General features: G+C 29.1%; 1 protein-coding gene across 9 annotated transcripts in view; it reads right to left on the bottom strand.

Moving 5' to 3' along the window:
* The window catches only part of LOC129952700 (uncharacterized), a 52,787-nt gene that overhangs the window by 15,322 nt on the left and 15,296 nt on the right, over window positions 1-22,169 (bottom strand). For 5 of the 9 annotated variants that reach the window (XM_056065470.1, XM_056065471.1, XM_056065468.1 and 2 more), the window contains 10 exons: window positions 13,239-13,421; window positions 13,035-13,178; window positions 12,835-12,968; window positions 12,583-12,763; window positions 12,169-12,483; window positions 11,198-11,512; window positions 10,494-11,138; window positions 9,856-10,038; window positions 9,648-9,785; window positions 9,400-9,582 (listed from right to left, as the gene is read on the bottom strand). In XM_056065470.1, the coding sequence (XP_055921445.1) occupies window positions 9,400-9,582; window positions 9,648-9,785; window positions 9,856-10,038; window positions 10,494-11,138; window positions 11,198-11,512; window positions 12,169-12,483; window positions 12,583-12,763; window positions 12,835-12,968; window positions 13,035-13,178; window positions 13,239-13,421 (2,421 nt within the window). Of the gene's footprint in view, window positions 1-1,494; window positions 3,166-3,277; window positions 3,770-7,533; window positions 7,570-8,564; window positions 9,054-9,275; window positions 9,327-9,399; window positions 9,583-9,647; window positions 9,786-9,855; window positions 10,039-10,493; window positions 11,139-11,197; window positions 11,513-12,168; window positions 12,484-12,582; window positions 12,764-12,834; window positions 12,969-13,034; window positions 13,179-13,238; window positions 13,422-22,169 lie in introns of those variants that run through there. The other 4 variants (XM_056065472.1, XM_056065473.1, XM_056065474.1 and 1 more) reach the window with 4 other exon arrangements.

Raw genomic sequence — 22,169 nt, 5'->3', positions numbered from 1 at the left:
AAAAACTTTAGGTAGAACAAGCAGGGATTGCAAAGAACTGTAACGCCACACACTGGTAATACTTTAGAAACTGTTAAGGATGTATAAATAAAGCTTTTCACAAAAGTTCATCTTGATTGATTTTTTTTTCAAATCGAGGAAAATGTTTGTATACAACTTTTCTGGCTCTTCTCGAAAAAAATATAATTTTTTTGGACTCAAAATAAATTCTCCAATTTTGTATTTTGAAAATTGTACAAATTTTTAAAATAGTATAGTTTAGACAAATATAATTCAGTCTAAAAATATGTTTGTCTTCGTATATGACAGTTGTTGGATGAAATTTTACACTTTAACGCTTTTATATTGTAATAATTGTTAATTGTTTTTTTTTTTCACAATCATTGTGTGTTTGTTTTAACGGCTTCTTGGGCGTTAGGTCTTTTTGCTCGAAACCATATAGCCCAAACTTAAAACGGCATAGCGCCCAAAATAATTTTACTAACATTCTGTCGTTGTACAATTTGGGCAATAGTATAGGAACTTTGGTTGTTTAACATTATTTGGGTCTTATGGAATTCCAAAAAATGTATAAATGGCAATTTTCAAAGTGTAAAATTTCTAAATTTGGGCGTTACAACATTGAAAGCTGGTTTGGGTGATATTGGAGTTTATGACATTTTCTTAGTGATATTTTTTAAGACTTTTTGTGTTTTTAAGCTCTATGTCATTTCATGGAAATTTAAAATAAAAAAATCTTTTAGATAAAATAACAATTACTAATTTGGACGTTTTTTTTATTTAAAATTTATCTGGGTTTTCGGATATTCACTAATTTTTTTTGGCTATTTTTGTTTGTAATTTTAAGGCTTTATGACCAATATTGGGCGTTATGACATTTAAGGATCTGGGCGTTATGGTTTTGGGCGGTAAGACCTTACTCCACCGGCTTCTATGTACTTACAAAAGCAATCTTCAAAATAGATTTAAATAATTAATAATAAACAAAATAATTTATTCAATTTATATAATAAATTGTACTAATTCCTTATTGGATTAAAAGTATAAGATCGTGAAACTCACAAAAATGTATCCTGATATTGAAAGCTAGCATTTTTATTCAGATAGGTCAATAAAAAAAACACACCCTTCGTTGGGTTCAAAAGAGTTTTGAAAATCTTTTTCTCTATCAGATTGTCAATTTCTAATTTTGTGACTTGGCCTAAATAATATAAACTCGGAAAAACCTGCTCCAACTATGGGTGCTTTGTTTTCTAAATGATTGAACAGCTTAATTAAGTAGAGTTTAAAAAAATTATAATGAAACAACCAAATCCATAAAATTGTGATTTCTTTATTAAAAAAAAAAAAAACAGAAGACAAACAATAGAATATTCTGTTCCAAAAAAACATTTGCAATTCCAATATACAAAAATATGTAGGTCTTATAAAAATTCAGCCAAAAGATTCCATATTTCGTTCGTAATTTTTGTTGTTAATCTTTAGAGAAAAAAGTTTGAGTTTTAACAATTTTATTTTATTTTTTTAATAAACTATGTAAACAAAATTTTAATAAACGAAGTTTAAATTCTTACAAGCTTAATATATTTTTAATTTTCTTAATATAGTTTTGGTTTCTGAACACTTCGTTTTTTGTATTTTTGTTTGTTTTAAAATAATTTTATACTTTCTAAATTTGCAAGTCTTCTCGTTATTATATTCTCACTAAACAAATCAAAAATTTTAATAAAGTTGTAAGCTTAAAATTTAATGTTTCTATTAATAAAATAATATAAACATTTTATAACAGTAACAACAATATAAGATAACAGCAGTAAATATTATATAACAAAAAAACAAATAAATTGTATTTCTACTTTAACAAAAAAAATTAAATTATTAATAATTGTGCAAAAAAAATGTTTGTATTTGTATTATTCAGCTTTGGCGAGATTTTTCGAGATTGGAAGTTAGAAAAACAAAATCAACTTGCTTCTTAGTGTTATTGATTTTAAAGCATCAACAAAATGTACAAATTTGTAAACGATAGTATCAAAAGTTATTTTAGTTTTATTTTTTTTTAAGATTTTAATTTAACAATAAAATATACAAAAATATATTTATTTATTTTTTTTTTGAAAAAGCGTGCAGCTTTGTGCAAATAGAATGAAATAAATAATATTCAGCCTTTTCTTGCAGTTTTTGTGTAGTTCGAATCTGATTGAATTTGTTTTCTTGGCTTGTTTTTGACAAACGGATGATAGAGTTTAGCCTAGAATGATTTGGTACACACAGCCAATAAAGAATAATCATGATTTGCTTTTTATTTAGAAAATCCAATCAACCGTTCCCGGAAAAAAATAGTTTTTGAAATTTAATCAAAAGGTTAACACGATTATCATGTGTACCCTACTAATTTATGGTTATGAATAAAAGACTGCACGCTTGTTCTTTACAAAATAGGATCCAGTAAATGACGAAATGCACTTTGTTAACAGAAATGATCAAGTTTTTTGAGATTTGAATTTAAAGGTTTAGAGAGCTTATTTGAAATACATGTTTTTTTTGAGGAGAAACAGTTAGTAAGACAGTTCTGTTAATTGTGATTTTCTGGATTTGTGTTGTAAACCTTTCGGGCGATTTTCATGACTTATGGCAATGTGTTTGTGTGTTTTGGACCATGCATCCAGGATATGACGTGATGACGTTCTTGGATTGTTTTGACAGTTTGAGTTTCGGTGACGTTTACAGTGACAGTGACATTGACAGTTATGGTGATCATTGAGATTTGTGACAGTCTGGTGTTGGGAACGTCACTTATGATGGAGCAATTGTCAAATCGATTCGAACAAGCTCCTGCTGTAAAATTCGTTTCTCTCTTTCTCTCTTGGGGGAGGAAACGTTTTGTGTCCTGTTTTTCAAGGATTTTGCTATTGAATTTTCAAAATTGATTCGGTATCAGGTGGATCAGGTGGCTTAAGGCTTAGATTTTTTTTTATTTTGTTTATTTTTGTGGTTTGTGTGTTTTTTGTGTGTGTATTGAATAGCAATTTATTATTGTTTGGGTTTTTTTTTCATAAACAAAATCAAATTCAATTACTATATTGCTTCTTTATTCCCACAGAGAGTAATCCTGAAACATAAGGTCATATAAATTTTTAATTCGAATTTGCAAATAATTTATTCCTGAAAGACAGAAAGAGAGAAAAGAATGTGAGGAAAACAAAGACGTATACAGTTAATTAATTTCATCGATTTACTGTCTACCAGAAAATGTATTTGCCAATGCCTAACATACCGGATTTGACGTTGATCTTTTCGCCGTCTTTGCCAATTGAATGATGGTCATTGGATAGGGATTTTTTGCCGCTTTTGCCAATTGGTTTCTCATCAGAGGGACTCGTTTTAGTGTTAGATTTTGTGTCTTTTTTCAATGTGGGCAATGGGGTTGGGGTTTTTTTGGATGAAGCACCGGGTTTTGGGGAAGCATACGAGACCTTAACCATTGGTATATCAAAATCAGCTGCGGATGCGGACTTCTTTGTTGATGATGATAGCTTTGGACTGGCTGTTGTCTTCGATGGTGCAGATGTTGGGCTGAATTTGAAGTTTCCACCCTTGTCTAGGGTTTCATGGCCGATACGCTGGGCAGTCATTTGGGGAACTTTGGTTGACTTCTCAAGCTTTGTTGGACAGCACTGGAATGGTTTGTATTCATTGGGAACGTATATATTGCCCTGCCTTGCTGATTGGCCGCCATGACCCAATCCAACATAGAAACATTCGTCATCTGTATGTAACAAACAAAAACATTTTGTCAGATCGGTATTTTTTTTTTGAAAAAATAGTTTTTTTTTTGGTTTTTGTAAAACACAGAGAATAAAAAAAAAACAATTCAATTTTCATCCGTTATTATAATTATTAAATATTTATTTTTTAAGTGGTTGTAAAGAAAACATAGAAATGAAGTCAAATGTATACCACAAATGGTTAGTATAGATTTTTTCTTTATCATTACAACATTAAGAATAAAACTTAAGCGTGCTCTTGTAGTTGCAAATGGTTCTACATTACACAATTAACAAAATATATAAAAATTGATTTTTATTTCTATATAACTGACAAAATGTTTTTGATGCTGATACATTTGCGTATATTATATTATCACATTATAACAAACTCATAATAATGTTAAAAAAAAAGTAAAATATTTTTCTTTGATTTTGACAATTCTTTAATAAAAAGTAAATCTTATTTTTTGGTATAATACTTTGTTTAAAAAAATAAACTAAAACAAAAAACACTTTTTGATAATAATATTTATAATTGTCTTATTTCATAATAATGGAATTGCATTTGTATTTTTTTGGAAAGAATTTTTTCGTCAACTTGAAAAAAATTTTAATTTGAATAAATTAAAACAAAAAAAAATATATATAAAACATTGTGTCAGCTATGATATTTCTGGTTGATTAAACTTTTGGTTAATAGTTGCATCAATTTGATTGAACGAGCAAATTTTGGACGGTTTTTTTTTCAATATGGAATTTTCAAACAAAACACACGTTTTTAGTCGAAAAATAATTTTATATCATGAGGCCGTGTTTGAATTGTTGTGTTGTTGTTTTTTTGTGCGTGAAAGTATGATTTTAAAATTGTTTTATTTTTTTTGTAGGATGGGTGTTGAATTTTGTTTTGGGAAGCGATATATCAATGAATTTTATTTCACTTCAATTAAAAGTTTTTTTTTTTATTTAAAATTATTTTTTTTGCTATATTGATTTCTTAGCATTTTCAAAGACACTCTATTGAACTCGAAAAAGGAAGTTTTGTTCTAAAATGTGTGGGATACAAAATTATAACTTTTTTTACCAACAATTATTGCGACTTGGAATGTTGTTTGTCCTTTACTTATGCTCACGTAATAATGCCTTAAATAAAATACAAAGACAAAGTTTTTTTCGGAAATTCACATTTACAAAAAATTATGTCTTAAATTTCAATAAAATTTTTCAAAAATTGATTTAATTTTCCTAAAATTTACTAAAAAACAAACAAGATTGAATCTATGTATATTAAATATAAAAGAGCTTTAAAAATGTCGGTTAACCTAATGTATTTAAAATTTAATTGTTTTCCTGCTTCAAAATATTAATAAAGTAGAATATAAGGATTTTTTTGTTTTTGAATATATTTTATAAATTATACAAAATTGCTGATTTTTAAATACAATCAAAAGCACATACATTTTACAACTTAAATTGACAGTCAATAAAAGTGTCGTACTTCTACTTTGTTGTTAAATACAATTCTACATGTAACACGGTTGCTAAGGTGTTTTATTGTGAACCTTCTTTAAATCTTACTTCAAGCTTTCTTGTTTATATTTTGATATGCGTTCCACACGAGAAATGAAATGAACGGGAATTCATTTTAGTAAAAGAAAAATAATCAATATACCTTAGAATTACCGACGACCGAACAGTGACGTTTTTTTTATACTTAGTTTTCCCGCGGACATTATAACATTCCAGCAGCTTTAACCTTAAGTATACACGATTGGAAGATCTTTCCATATTGGTAAAATTTCGCATAGCATTTACTGTCACTGCCTTGAAAAATCAACCATGTAAAAATCCAATTTTATCTGTTAAAAGTGACATTTGAAATTAAAATTGGGAGTCCATTTTCTATCAAAAAATCTTAAGTACTGGTCTAAACACAATTTTCCAAAAATTGGACGGTTGTCCACTGTTTGAATAATGGACGATTTTCTTTCCAAACAAGATCATTAAATTTTTAATTGGCAGAAAGTTTTTGAGCAGAAAACAAAAACTACGAAAACCAAAAAAAAAAAATAAAAAGCCACCGTTTGGCGAATTAACAAAAAAGAAGTTATATAAAAAAAAACGATGTTAAAAAGGATTGGAAACTTAAACAAATTTTACATAGCCGTTAAAAAAAATAGCTTAGGTAGTGCAAAAGTTTATATTTTATATTTTTATAAAAATTTTTTTGCACGACTTGTTGTTTTCACGTCTAAAATAAATTTGAATATGAGTCTACCAATTTTATTGTTTTCTTAAGTCTTCTAACTGTCAAAACAGACAATTATTAATTGTAAGACATACATTTTGTAAGAAATTGTCAACCGATTTTCTACTAAAAAATTGTCTAATATTTCGATAAAATCAATCAAATTTATAAACTGACAATTTCCACTTGATAGAAAATTGGAAATTGTCACATAATTGGATGCTATTAAAGAAATTTGTCTCCCTACAATTTTTGAAGATCTTCCAATAGTGTAACTTAGTTCTAGCTTTGTGTTCTCAAAATGAAGTTTGATCTTTTTTAATGGTATAACAGATTTTTTAAATACATAATTTTTTCTTATTTCATTAGAATTAATATATTATACTAGGTTGAAAACCGACCTGAACAAGTCGTTTTGATATTTGTATTGAATTTATATTCAATAAACTTTTAAGGTTAAAACTTACCTGAGATTTTTTAAACGAATACAAAATGTGGAGAAAGTGAATAAAAAAATGTGACTGCTGCTTCTTAAAAAAACTTCTTACGTTTGCAGTCAACTTCATTCTTTGAACGTACATTTTGAACAAGACAACTAGTTAGTTTGTTGAGTGGTGTCATGAATTCCAAATTCAGAACTTTACCTTTCAAATCTTCACTTTGAGTTCATAGTACAAAGACTACCAAAAACATTATTGTCTACAAAACACTCCTCAGACAATCTACAAGTCCATCAGGATTTGTATTTTGTATTATCAGAAATTAATTTTTTTTTCCAAAATGACAACGAGCAGTTTTACAGAAAGCATTAAATGAAGTTGTGCAGAAAATAAATAAATCATAGAGTAATAAAGTACAGCTTCTTTCCAATAAAAAAATATTATCAAATGTGATTTTGACAGAAGTAGACTTGACTTTCCAGTCAACTTTCCATTAAAGTTGCTTTAATTGGTAGGTAGTTTTTTAACAGCTGGCCAATCAGATAATAGAAACTTGAATAATTTTTAAGTCCCTTATGTCGACTGAACCTGCCCAATGCTAAAGTATTATTGAAATCATCTGTTTACACTATGAGAAAACTTTTTGGTTTTATTTTTTCTTCTATACTAAATTTCTTTGGCCAGAATAAATTTGAAATGCATAAATTGTAGTCTATTCAAATGTTTGTTTGAACTTTGAAGTAGCCTATGTACAATACATATTTGTTCAATTGCAGAAAGTACCAAAAATTACTAAATTGTTAAAACTGTTTCTTTAACTCTTTTTGAAAATAAACCTAAGCTTGTTTTGTTATACTGGAATAATGTTCAAAACATTTTTTCGAAAATTTATACTAATTCGAAAAAAAAATAGACATTTATAAAGTTATGGGATCCAAATGAAGTTCTAGTGTTTTGTTAATGAGTTTTGTGTTTGAATAAATTATTAGGGAAAACGTTACGTTAAACAGTCAGTAACATTGAATTATTCTAGAAACTACAAAATCAATTTTTTTAAAACTAAGAGTAAACTCTTTACCTTTCGAGGAAGGCTTAGATTTTGTTTTTTTGGGATCTGTTAAAATAAATAAATGTTTCAATATTTTAATTAAATACTTATTTATTCACTATAATAAGGTTACTAATATAAAACAAATCTGCTTTGGACCATAATGATGTTTATATTTTCTTTTGAATTTATTACATTAAGGAGGAATATCCAATAGTGATGAGTTTTTTTTTTGAATAGGCAATGGAATTTATTATAGGCCAATGGAATAGGCCGCCATAACACACTGAAGTAATTATATCTTTGGATTTCAAAATAAATTCAAAGTTGGTCTTGTCAAAAATTGACTTAGTGTGTGATAGCCAAATATCAAACAAAAACAAAATAGTCATTAAAATAGGAAAACTACAAAGTTTAAATTATAAAGACTTCAAAAATTCAAGTATTAAATTTTCAGAGATAACAATTTATAATTAAATCTGAAATAAGAATGAAGAAATTGAATTGTTCAACGAAAGTATCTGTCTAATACAGAATGAGTTTAAGGCTCGTTCAGCTTGTTTTAAAGATTGTATGGTAGAGTTACATGGAGCGGTAGAGTAGAACTTCAATATGAACTCTGGAACCTCCGTTTTCAATTTAACAAGAAAAGCAATTTATGAATTGTGTTTATTTTACTCTTATCGCCAAATTATGTTATAATTGAGACTAATCTTTTATATGTAATAAATTCTAATCACTTTTAGATTATCAATTTTGTATTTTTATTAACTTAAATACTATGCCATCTATCGGATAATTTTTGTAATATTCAAGTTAATTTTGAACATTTTTAATAAGTGCTTTTATTTAAAACAAGTACAAAGCTCTTGATTGTGTTTTTCCTACTTTACTGAATTAATGTTTAAGAATGATACATATAGCCATTTAAAAGGTACATATAATTTTGATTTGCGATTTGTAAGTATGATAAATTTAACTAACTGCAGTTACGTAGTGGGGGATTTGATGTTATAACTTGGAGTTATAATTTGTTTTAATAAATTGGATAATTCCATTACCTAGAAATTTTTTGAAAAATTTTGGTGCGTTGAAATTATTGGTTCCACTTGGCTTTGTGTTCATAGGTAATTTTTTGACAGTTTTAAGGTGATCATCGTTATCGTCATTGTCATCATCGTCGTCATCGTCGTCATCGTCGTCATCGTCGTCATCGTCGTCATCGTCGTCATCATCGTCATCATCGTCGTCATCGTCTTCGTCATCGTCATCATCGTCATCGTCGTCATCGTCGTCATCGTCGTCATCGTCGTCATCGTCGTCATCGTCGTCATCGTCGTCATCATCGTCATCGTCGTCATCGTCGTCATTGTCGTCATTGTCGTCATTGTCGTCATTGTCGTCATTGTCGTCACTGTCGTCATCGTCATCATCGTCATCATCGTCATCGTCGTTAGCACCATTCCTTTTAATGTGTTCATCATCATCCTCCTGAGATTTGATATATTTCTTTCTGATACCTCCAACTTTTCTTATATTCCCACCATTTCCTATCACATTTAAACAAATTATTTTCAGTTAAAAATAAAACAGAATTGTCTACAAAATTTCTATTAGAAATTCGGAAACAAAAAATCTTCAACCAATTTCTCATTTACTCCTAAATTAGTTCGACTCTAAAATTTAAAAAATTGTTATTCCTAAAAAAGTACAAAGTACTGCGTTGTTAATTAATTAAAAATGTTTAAACTAATAAAAAACGGAATGCTCACTTTTTTGATTGACCAACCACTGCAAAACACGGTTTTCGTTTTTGAGATTACCTAAAATTTGGAATTAAATAGAAAATGTTAAAACAGTTTCTTATATCTTATTGTATAATTTTTGAAAACTTACCATCATACATGATCGGAACTCCAGTTTCATAGTACACTAAAGCTGGGAAAGCAAATATTCCAATCTCATGGGCTAATTTGACATCATTGGATTTGACAAACTGAATACCATGTTTATCTGTATCATCATCAATATTCTCTAGTTCTTCGAGAATTTCAGAACATGTACTACATTTATCGTCATCTTGAAAACAAAATATTTTTTAAATGTTACTTCTTGTAATAGTATGAAGACAATTAGAAACTTACAGAAAAATACTGCTAAATGTTCAACATCATTGATCAAAACTTGAAGGGTTTTGCGATCAACAGATTCAATAACATCAGCATTCGATTCATACAGTTCAATAACCCATTCTAGAATTTCCTCTTCCTTCATCAAGTCACCTTTTGAAAAGTTTTTAAATACAATTTTGTTGATTTAATTTTCTCTAAGATACAAAATTATTTTTCAAACCTTGATAGAATGTCCTAAATTTATTTCTATAGAATGCTAGAGCGGGCAGTGTTTGTACATCATATTCCTTGTCAACACCATCATCAGAAGTTTTGACAAAATCAATATCCTTTTCTTCACATTCATCGTCAATATTTTCAAGTTCATTTAAGATCTTTTGGGCTTTCTTATCACCTTCCCGATCTAAAAAATAATTAATTTAAATTTAAAAATTAATATTTTTTGTATTGTGACGTTCCCAATTTTTTTTGAAAAAACTAACAAACGCTCGTGCAAAAGAATTGCTTCATTTAACTCAAAAAACGAATAAATTCAATCGCAAGCTCTTCAGATTCTCATAAGTATATCATTATCGCACTCTTTGTTTCTTTTTGGAAAAAAATATATAAACTGGGCTTGTTAAATTAACAAGGTGAAGTTTTCAATATTAAGCTACATTGTTAAACCAAATAGCCAGAATTTTGAGAATATCTTGTTTTCAACAAATTAAAGTGTGCAACTAGAAAAATTAGACGTATGTATTTCAAAATAAACCCACTGTTTAATTTAACAACATTTGTTATAAATATTTATGTATGTTTTTTTCACTTTTTCAAATCCGCACAATAAAATATAACATAACATATAATTGTACTTACAGAAAAACACAACAACATGTTCGTTCTCCGACAAAATCTTCTCTAACATTTTCATATTAACTTCTTCGATTTTACCAGGAATTTCCAAAGTTTCTTCATCGGTTACCCAAGACAAAACTTCATCTTCGTCGTCAAGATCTCCAGGGAATACCATTGGATCACGGTTTCTGAAGAACACCAATTGTGGATAGGTCTTGATTCCATATTTCTTAGCCAAAGTTATATCTTCAGTTGTTACGAAAATAATACCAGCCTCATCTAGCTCATCGTCGATACTCTCAAGTGCATTGAGAGTCTTTTCACATTTATCACCAGGCTCACAATTGCCCGTAAAGAATACAACAACATATTCATGATCGTTAATCAAATTGACCAAAATCTCATCGGTGACCTCTTCAATTGTGGCAGTTCTCTTTTGTAAAATAAGCCATTCCAAAACTTCTTCTTCATTCATAAGATCACCTTCATAGAGGGCTGGAATTTTTTCTTCGAAGTAAATCAAAGCTGGCAAATGATCTAAGCCGTATTCCTTAGCTTCGGCAGCGTTATCAATGCGAACAATAACAATGCCTTCCTTTTCTAGTTCATCATCGATATTTTCAAGTTCATTCAATACCCGAATGTCTTGTTTGTCGTCCTTGTCGTCTATAAATGAAGATAAATAAATACAAATCTTTTTAAGATATAATAAATATATTATTTACAAAAAATAACTGCTAAATGCTCGGTGGTTTCAATAAGTTTATCCTTCATTTCGTCAGTAACTTCTGGAATTTCAGAATAACGTTTCTGATGAATCAACCAGCCAAGAAGTTCGTCTTCTTTCATTAAATCGCCTTCATAAATATGGGGAATACCGCGTTCGTAGAAAACAATTGATGGAATTTCATCAATACCCCATTCTTTGGCTTCACTATCGTCGTCGATTTTAACAAAAGCAATGTCATTTTGATCACATTCATCATCGATGTTTTCCAACTCGGCAAGGATCTTTTGTGATTTCTTTTGATCTTTGTCGTCTGAAATAAAATAAAATAAATATTAATAACAATGTTATCCAGAAATTGTAACTCCTTTTAACTAAAATAAGTAAAACCCCCTGGGAATGTTTAGAAACGCTTTTAAACATACAAATATTTTCAAGTCGATTCTACAAGAAATCTAGACATCTTTCAAACAACAATTTTGTTTTTTCGACTTAAAATTAAAATTTGAAAAGGATGCAAATAGGACGGATCTGATAGCTTTTAACACTGTTTTTTGTTTTTTAGAAATGGGTGTAGAGCTTTCTGTTTACTCTAATCACAGTTATAAGAGTCTTAAAAATAAGTGACTAAGATATCGGAAGTGAACTCTAATTGTATTCAACCTGGACACAAAAGTTTTGTAATTAAGGAGTTTTTCTTTTGTGAAATGTTTCAAACAATATTAAATGTGAATCCATACACTATCAACATCGTTTAGGATAAAAAAAACTTCGTGAGAAAATACAGACAAAGAGTTTCTTCACCATCGTTTGGGATCCAAAACTTCGTGTAGAAAAAAAAAGTTTCTTCAAATAATTCAATAAACTAGCTACTATTTCCAACCCATCACATACAATAGATCTAATTAGGTTTTTAACTAACAAAAAGCTTGCAAAGCTCAAACAAATTAACAGATTTTATACACTTACAAAACAACACCGCTACATATGACATTTTTTCCACAATCAAATCTAACATCTCATCGGTAACATCTTCAATTTGATCCGAGCTAGTTTGATCCTCAAGCCATTTGAGTAATTTCTCTTCATCCTCTAAATTGCCTTCATATATGGTCGGAATGCCTTTTTCAAAGTAGATAAGTTTAGGAACTTTATTAATGCCATACTCGAGAGCTTCATCAGGATTGTCGATCTTAACGAAGGTAATACCCAGCGAATCGCATTCATCATCGATATTTTCTAATTCTTCGAGAACTTTTTGTGATTTTTTGTCATTGTTGTCATCTATTTACGTATATGTAAGAAATGTTTTTGAGAATATCAAAAATTGCATGTGTCAAAATTGTGTGTAGACAATTTGTATTTTATTTTAGGTATATTTACAGAATAGAACTGCCATTACTTTGCCCTCCTTGACCAGTTTATCGAGCATTTCGTCAGTAACATCTTCGATTTCGTCACTTTCCAATTGTCCCAGCAACCAGTGTAAGATCTGATCCTCATCCATCAGATCACCATCGTAAACATTTGGAATTTGTTTTTCAAAATACACAATTGCAGGGATCTACAAAAGCAAAAACAACATTCTCTTATGAGTTGACTCCTTTTTTTTAGGTATGCTTCTAAGGCACATACCGAATCAATTCCAAATTCAGCTGCGACCTTAGCGTCATCAATTTTAACAAACTGAATGCCATGTTTGTCACAGTCGTCGTCAATTTTTTCTAGCTCTTCCAATACGGTCATGGAGTCATCGTCGCCGTGATCATCTGCGAAGTGTGAGGTTATATTCAATTCAAAAATATTACTGAAAGAAGGGGTTGGGAAATACGTACAAAATAGTACAACCAAGTTGTCAATGTTGCTAATCAAGGTTCCCAATGTTTTGGCAGTGACATCTTCGATAACATCATCTTCATCACCAGTGGACTTATTCTGAACCAACCATTCGAGAACGTCTTCTTCGCGGGACAATTCACCTGGATTAATGATGAATTGGTAGGATCATCAATTTTTAGGTTTGCTTTGTATTCATTTACCTTCGTAGATAATGGGTGTTTGATGGCGATAATAAACGAGAGCAGGTAGGCCTCCTAGATTATATTCATCGGCAAGTGCTTCGTCATGAATCTTCACAAATCCAATTCCCAATTGATCGGCTTCATCGTCAATGTTCTCCAATTCCTGAAGCGCTTTGGCGCATTTTCGGCAATCCGGCTTATCTAGTTATACAGAGAAGAATTCGTCAGGTTTTTGTTGAATTTTTGATTTTTTGTAAGCTTCTTGGTGAGGTAAAGTTTGAAGGATGTTGGTTGGGTTTTGGCATTCAATATAGTGTTCGTGCGTATTATATCGTTTCGAGGAAAGTGTAAATAGGGGTGTAGGTGTGTTGAGTGTAAATGTCATGCGTTTTTGGGGAATTAGGTTTAGATTGTGGGTAGTGTGGTGCAATTGTTTCACATTATTGGAGGTGCGTATTATTTGGATGCTTTGAAATGTTTATACATTTTATTTATTTTAAATAAACTTACAAAAGAAGATCGGGATTTGAAAGATTATAAAAAAATGGTCCCAAACAAAAATAAATACGTTTTAGCATGCATGTCGCATTCATAATATACAATTTTTTAAATTTTTGAGATTGGATTTTGTTTTTTCAATTTAATATGATTTATTATTAATTTGAAGCCTCCCAATAAGAGATAGACACTTTTAATTTAAAATATTTGAACTACTTATAAGTTTCTTATTAAAATTTTCAACGTTTTAACTTTACTGGGTAATTTTGTATGTGTTTCCTGCTAAATTTAAACCTACTTATTTTCAAATTGACTTTTTACCCACTAATATTGTTTTCATTTTATTAATAAAATAATTAATTTTGTACTTATTAAAATTAAGCAAGAAAATTATCAACAATACATCGATGTTATTGTTTGATGAAAAGAAAACTGCACAGATAAGTAACAAAAAGTGTTTAAGCATATTTCATTTCGAGAAGAGGGATGTTTTCAAAAACGAAGACAATATTGAAAAAAAAAAACTGAAAGTTGTCAGAAATAATATATGTACATATGCAAATGTACAACTTCTATCATTGAATATTACACCGCTAACTGATGAGAGTTTTTATAAAGCTATTAATGAAGATGTACAAAATATAAAAATGTTAAGAGATTTTTGTTTTTATGTATACAATTAAATGAAACAATTTCATCTGTCGAAGAGATTTATGATTTCTTTAATTATTATGCACAGATTCGTATACACAAAAAATTAAGGATCTTGGCTGAGTTCGAAATAGCAGGCTTTGTTGCCGTGCCAGTACACAATTAGAAATGCATTTGCACAGTCATCGTACTTTTTGTGAAATGAGTTACAACATGCGAATGATTTGTAGTACATGGTATCAAGAAAAATGTGGTTATTATTATTGTTCATCTTATTTTTTAACAAAAAAATGTAATTTATTAAAGTTTCCATTCGCTTGCGTAAACGTCTCGTCTGGTAGCTCTACTGACGAACCACATATTTTTTTAAAACGATTATCAAATTTCTTTTGTGACAGCTTTTTAGGTATCATATTGACTATCACCTTACAAAGATCAAATTCGATTATTTTGGCTGTCATTTATCAACAATAACCTTAGGCGATTTCACCCCCGGTATACTACATTTCAAGTAAATCCCCTTGTAGTGATAACTGTTCGCCCGTATTTATAAAGAAAATATACATAACACTCGTTATTTCAGCTCCCGTGTTTAGGAAAACTACAACTACGTTTCCGAATGTTCTTGGATGTGCAGGCAGATCACAAATTTAGATTAAAACCCTTCTTATACCCACAAAGTTTTGGTAGTATTGTTGAAATTTTCTATAGCCATTTCGTCAAAGACTGGGATTTCCAATCTTATAAAACCCGCATAAAAACAGTCACACGTTGTGGGTGAATTTGTTTCTGAACAATTGTTGTTGATTGTATTATTACTCGATGATTTATTAAACCCCTAAAAACTACAATTTTAAAGACTTTCTTAAAAAAATTAGCCTCCACTTAAAAACATCGCTCAACAATATGTATGGATTGTGCTTTTATGTAGTGCTGCATTTTCCTGACTCTTTCAGCTGTCACTTTATTAACTTTTCATGTAACCGGGATACCTGTTTTCGCCGACCCATATCTAAAATACCACTTTAGACTTGAAACAAATGTTGTTTTACAGAAATTGAGTTTTTTTTTTTTTAAATAGCCATTTTTAAAAAAACTAAATTTTGGTTGAAACCAAATATCTCACGAACCAATAGCACTGGTGACTTAATTTAAGTTTTATATTATACATTGTAACGTGATAAAAAATCAAAACTGAACAAAAAATTATGTATGAATCGAAGAATAACGTTTTTGACGTCAAATAATTGTTTTAGAGAAATACAAGCTACAGTTTGTTTACCAAAAACCTTACAAAACTACTAGAAGTTGTTAAAAATTGATTTAAAAAAATTTGGGCAACAATTACAGAAACTTCAAACTTTATTTTATAAAAAAAAAACGTTTTTTTTTAATATCTGGTTAAGTTTTTAAAAAAAATATTCAATTGATTGTGTTTTTAATTACAAAATATATGTAAATCTACGAAAAATACTACACAAAAGTGGTAAAAACTGAAAATCGACTCCAATATCTCGATAAAAATAATAAAGGTGTTGAATTCGATATTATATCATTTTATACCAAATATTGTTGCTAACATAACTTAATTTTCTTAAAAAAATCTAATCGGCGTTATTTAATTGCGTAAGCACTTTCGTCATGGCCGTGTAAATTTCGAACGCTTATAGGAACATGGAAAGCCAACATGACAAATTATGCCGTCAAGATACCTCAAAAATAAAATCTGCTATGAATTTTTTCGGGTCAGCGATGTGAATGATATTGTATTTCGCACTTACAGACAAATTGTGTAATTAAAAAATTTTTATGAATTTAACTTTATTTTTGAAACTGAATAGTAAATAACCCTACTAAATTAGGAAATTTTAGGAGAACCTTAGAAGTTTTTGGTTATCATACGACTTTCACGCATAATTGCATAAAAATTGAGGTTTTCCCTTATAGTGCAGCTGACACAAGTCTGTGAAATCTGAAAATTGAAACTTAGACTATCCTAACTTGCACAACAACAACGTATGTTTACAAAACTTAAACAACCATCACGTTGTTTAATTTTTGAATGTACAGTTTGGGTAAGCTATTCGGCTATTTAAAAAAAATGCACGACTGGGTCGCCCTAACTTGCTTATGTGTCCAAAGAATCTGTTTAAAAACATTTTCTGCATTATAAAATTTAAAAATGTACCTGTAAACAAATTCTTTTTTTATATTTTAGATGCCATTTGATTTCTCAAAAAACAACTTAATTTTTTTGAATTTTGTATTTAAAAATCGTTAGACCTTTTTTTTAATACATCTTTTATATATACAAGTTTTCAATTTTAGTTTAAAAATATTTTTGGTATTTAGTTATTAAGAACTTATTAAAATGCATTTTACATTTCAATTTCTTAAAAACAGAAACAAAAAAGGATGGCCTGTTTTCAAGATACCGAATCAAGTTATTAGTTCTTGAGAAAACTTAAAAACAAAATATCGGTTTTTTGGAAAATACCCTTCTTGAGCAATGCAAAATCAGTTTTTACACCGAAAGAAGCCAAATTAAGAAAGACAATTTTAGAGAAAATTTAAAGAAAATCTTAAGGTTTGTTATTGAGAAAATTGGAATTTTAGACTTTTGGCCAACAGATTTGTATGTTGACTATTGTTATTTTGAGTCTTAAAAAAATGCCTAACGCGAATCGGCTCAAAAGTTAATTTCCAAATTTGAGGTCAATCGACAAAATGCTTTGGTCTGTAGGAGGCAGGACAGACAGACAGACGGACGGAATCGGATTACCGTTTTTTTTTTTACTTTTCTTCCATTGAAATGTCATGTTTGAATAAAATCTCGAGTTTGAAATTGTTTACGAATGCAAAACTTGCTACATATATAGTTCCTATATGTCGTAAGTAAAAATAAAATTCATCGGAGAAAATTTATTTATAGGGAAATTCTTCTATTTTTCGTCAATATTATTATTCTTGATTTATAACTTTTTACTATCTATCTAGAAAATAGCTTTTGGAATGTGTTTTTTTTAGATACAATTTTTGTTTTCCGCTTGGTGGTCTATTAAATACGTATCCACGAAGCGACGTTCATATATTTTAAGAGCTAATCTTACAGTTTTTTTTATTTATTTATTTGGAAAACTTTAATGGGCAGATCAATCAAAAGAAAACAATGACCTTCATACATTATACTTTAGGGTAATTATTTATATCTTCAATATGTATATATATTTAATTAACTTTAAATATTTTATTTTTAAAACACGTGAATGAAAACTAATATTGAGGTCATGGTCAAATAATTTTTTATTTTTTATTTAAAGAATACTTAAAAATGTATTTAGTTTAAATTTTTAGTTTCCATATTCATCTTCAGTTTAGTCAGAATTTTGTATTATTCTCGAGATGATTCCTACCTATTCTATTTTATTTTTTTGTGGAAAGTAAAATTAAAAAAAATTAGTTCTTTCTTATGCCACATGGCGGCTATAATGTGTCAACTTTTGCCAAATACTATTTTGCTTCAATTCAATATTGGAATTGAGCCAATTTGGTTCTTAATTCTTTCGTTCGAACAGACGAGTATCTGTATATTATATTATATGAGTATTTACGTACGTAGTTAAAAATGTAGAGGGCATTGAGTGTTTGTGTATCTATCAAAAAAAAAAAACGGTACCCAACCCATTCGTGTATACATATAGATATGTATACTTAAGAAAATATATATTCTATGTTTGCAAATAAACTTAGAAAATGCAAAATAAAAATGATTTTCAATTGCCTATGTTCAATGCTGCAATTAATTTTTCTGGGTTTATTCACTCTTCCTCGGCGGACATCACATTTAGATGGCGCCCAAAAAAAGACAATTATATTTTTCGGCAGGAATTTTTATTGTTTTTAAACGAAAAAAAAAACTGTTTGGTTTTAAATTTTATATTCTTTTTGTTAAAGAAAATTTAAATTAATTGATGGGATTTTATAAAAACTAATTTAAAGAAAAAGAAAAACTACCTAATATAAAACCTCAACAAAAAAGCAGCAGAGTTGAGGTTTAAGTAAAATTGTAAACAAAATAAAATATAAAATTTTTATTTTTAACAAGTATTTTTGTTGCTTTTGTACACAATAAGTATGCTTTTCTCTTGATTTTTGCTAAAAATGTTTTGTTCAAATTGAAGTGAAATACAACAACAACAACAAAAAAACTTAAAATAAGAAAAATGTTTGAAACACAATATAACATATTTGTCTGTCGGCGCGACTGACAACGACTTGTCTCTAAATATCTATTTTTAAATAGCAATTGTAGGTGGAAGGTTTTTATTTAAATAAAAGCGCATAGAAAAGTATACAACAAAATAGTGCAAATAAAATACATGAAAAGGGAAAGCGGGAATGAAAATTGAAGCTTCACATGGCGACGAGTATATAAAGTATAAAGGATTGTAAGTACCTTCTATACCATATGCACAATATTAAATGGGTAAGTTGAATATCTGGATCTGGGCCCAGACAATTTAGATGTTTATTAATGTATATTGCATGTAAAAATGTGTTCATTTTAATGAAACAAAAATTCTTTTGTTTTAAAAATTGATGTAGAAAATAATTACACGTGTATAATTTTTGAAAAAAAAAACAAAAAATATTTTGCATGTTACTCATCGCAAGTATTTTCATTATTTATTTTCAAACTGAGTATTCATGTAGATAGAAGTTCTTTTCTTATTGGATTTATTTCTTCGTTCCACATAATTTTAATTTATTTCCTGTTCAATATTTTTTCAACAACGTCGATTTATAGATAATAAATCAAACTCCAAGGTGAAGTCGAATGAGGAACGCATTTGGTTGGAATTTATAATATGTTCCATTTTGAAAATACTTTGATCACTCCACTTTTAGACATTAAGTATTTATTAATTGTTTATGGCGTATGGTTCAATATTGATTGGAATAATTTTCTGTTATGTATTTTGTATTATTTAAAGAATTACAAAATTAAAATGTTCATTTGTTGTTGAAGTTATTATTTGGATAGTTTCAAATCGAGAAGATGTACGGTACCTACATAAGCATATTTGTTCACTGGAAAATTTCTCATTTCTATGAAACATCATGACAGGTTCTGTCCCCCAGGAAAAAATAGCCTTATTTATATATCGCATCAGGTTTATAAAATGTGCCCTTTATTTTCTAAGTCTTAAAACAACAAAAAATCCGTTTTTAAGACTAAATTAAAACTCAAAATACATGTTATGTATAACATATTATGTATAACAATAAATTGTATGATGATTTTTCAAAGTACAATTCCTTCTTTCTAGATGCAATTTAAATCAATTTAGTTATGAGTCTTTATGAAGTTTTGAGAAAATCTTAAATTTGGTACTTTCATAGTTTTGAAAAATACTTTTTGTTTTGCACTTAATTTTTAGTTCTGGGTCAGAACCGGCTAAGGTGATAGTTGACTGTCATATTTTTGACTATCGCATAGTTTTCTATCTGTGTAAGATGATTCAAATCAATTCAATTCGATTGAACAATTTCAGATTAGAATTGTCACAATTGCTATGGTGACATTTTAAATTAATTCCCATAAAATATCTAAGCAAAAGTATCAAATTGGCTGTGTTTGAATAACATTCTAAGTTTTCCTCTTTTTTCGAATTTCGTACCTCTAAGCTTTGTCGGTCACAAGAATGTGTAACAAAAAATAAGCTAACTTAGAAAATGTTCCAGTCGTTTGTGTGAGCGTCTGATAGCTCTATTCGGATACATATTTATTTGAAAATGACTATCATATTTTCGTTATGACAGCTTTTTAGGTATCAATTTGACTATCACCTTACGTAGATCAAATTCGATTATTTTGGTTGTCATCTATCAACAATCACCTTAGCCGTTTAACCCCATGTTTAAAAAATATGCCTTTTAAAAATTCTAAAAACAACAATAAAATAATATTTCAACTAAATATTAAAGAAAAAGATTATAGATTTGTAAAACGGATTTCATTGAAAAAATCTACCTTACAAATTTAGATAGATATATATAGATAGGGGGTCTTAATGGTTTCAGTATTTCGTAGGAATTACTTTGAACTCAAAACTTATCGTATTGCGTTAATGGATATGACCCCTCTTACATATCATCTTAAGATTTGTTAGTAATTTAGGGATATTCACCAAAAAGCGATTTGATGGAAAAAACAACTTAAATATTTGCTTTCACATAATTTATAGAATTGGAACAATCTTTAGTAACATTGAGATCCTTGAATCGCCAAAAATGGTCAATTTGATACTAAGTTGCCTTTAAATAACTGAATCTCGTCAATTGCTCCCTATTTTATTTTAACGCACATAAATAGTTTAAGGCTTTCTATAAAATACAAACACTTTTAAGATATTAAAAATATAAGGAAATCTACTTTTTGACGTGAATTTGCTCTCAATGGTCTAGAACTGATATTTTAAACATGAATTTCAACAATATAAATGTCCCAAACTCCACAAAAGTGATACTTTTGTTAAACTAATCGCTAATTGAAAAACAATGAAAGTTTCATATCTATTAATTTAATATAAAAGCTTTAAATCTCTCAAGAACTGAAAAAAAAATTTTGCAACGTGTAGCTTGCGAGTGTCACACTAAAGTTTCTTCCGAACTTATTTGCCTACTTTAATTTGTTTTTATTTAATTTTAAGAAAAATTATGTTATTAAATGCACCTTTTTCCTTAAATTCAAGAAACAAACATGTTTCTCTACAATTTGTAAGTTCTGTTGACTGTTTTAAGATTAGAATATTTTCAAAACTTTCACCCAAAACCTTATTTTTTTGGAATTTGTATTTTAGCATCAGTTCTAATATACGAATAAGCACACTAATAACGATAGTAATAATAGACTTCAGAAAATTGAGCCCTTTATAAAAATGCTGATAATAATAGAATATATTATTTTTGGAAAGAAAGAAACGTTTCAAAAAAATGTCTCACATTTCTGTGCGAAATGCACCAAAAACCCTAACCTAAATTGTACTTTAGCTCTTAAATGTAGGGAGTCGTCCAAACTAAATAGTTACACCATATCTTGCTGGATTTTTTCAGCCTCCTTTAAAATAAATAAATTGGGTGGCGCAACAGTCCATGAAGAACCAGGGCCTAGTGACTTACAACTCTCAACCATTCCTGCGTGTGCGAGTAATGTTGTCAGGAATGGAGGGGACCTACAGTTTACATGCCGATTCCGAACGGCTAATTTGAGAAAGCACTTTTTCATGACAAGAGTTACTCTCGGAGAATTTGTCAATTCCTCGCAAGAGGCAGTACCCGTGAAAAGACTTTTAGATGGCATAGGCAGGGATCGAACCCAAGACCTCTGGTATGACAGTCCAACGCACTAACCATCATGCCACGGTCAGCCTCCTTTAGAGAACATTAAAGAACATTTTTAAGCGGTGCTCAAAAACTCTTCTTTATGTCAAGTGTGTGATTCCCCTCCCCCTGATTGAAAGTCTGGATCTGCCCTTGAAGCTAACGTGATACATTAATTGTTCGCGCCAGCAATTGAAACTTCTGAAAGTCAATTCATTTTTTTCTAAACAAACAAACGAAACGATTCAACATCCTGCCTCAATTTTCACATTGCTCGTCATAGGAATTTTTTACTCAGAAGCTTGAAAGAAGTTTTAACAGTATTATTGTATTTGATTTTTGAATTAGCAATACCGTTTTTAATACAGCCAATTTGACAGTTTTGGGTTGCATCATGAATTAAAGCCCAATGTAGAT

Source organism: Eupeodes corollae, chromosome 3, assembly GCF_945859685.1.
Source record: "Eupeodes corollae chromosome 3, idEupCoro1.1, whole genome shotgun sequence".
Classification (NCBI taxonomy): Eukaryota; Metazoa; Arthropoda; class Insecta; order Diptera; family Syrphidae; genus Eupeodes; species Eupeodes corollae.
The sequence above is the reverse complement of the archived record's forward strand: the minus strand, read 5'-3'. Positions and strand labels throughout refer to the sequence as shown.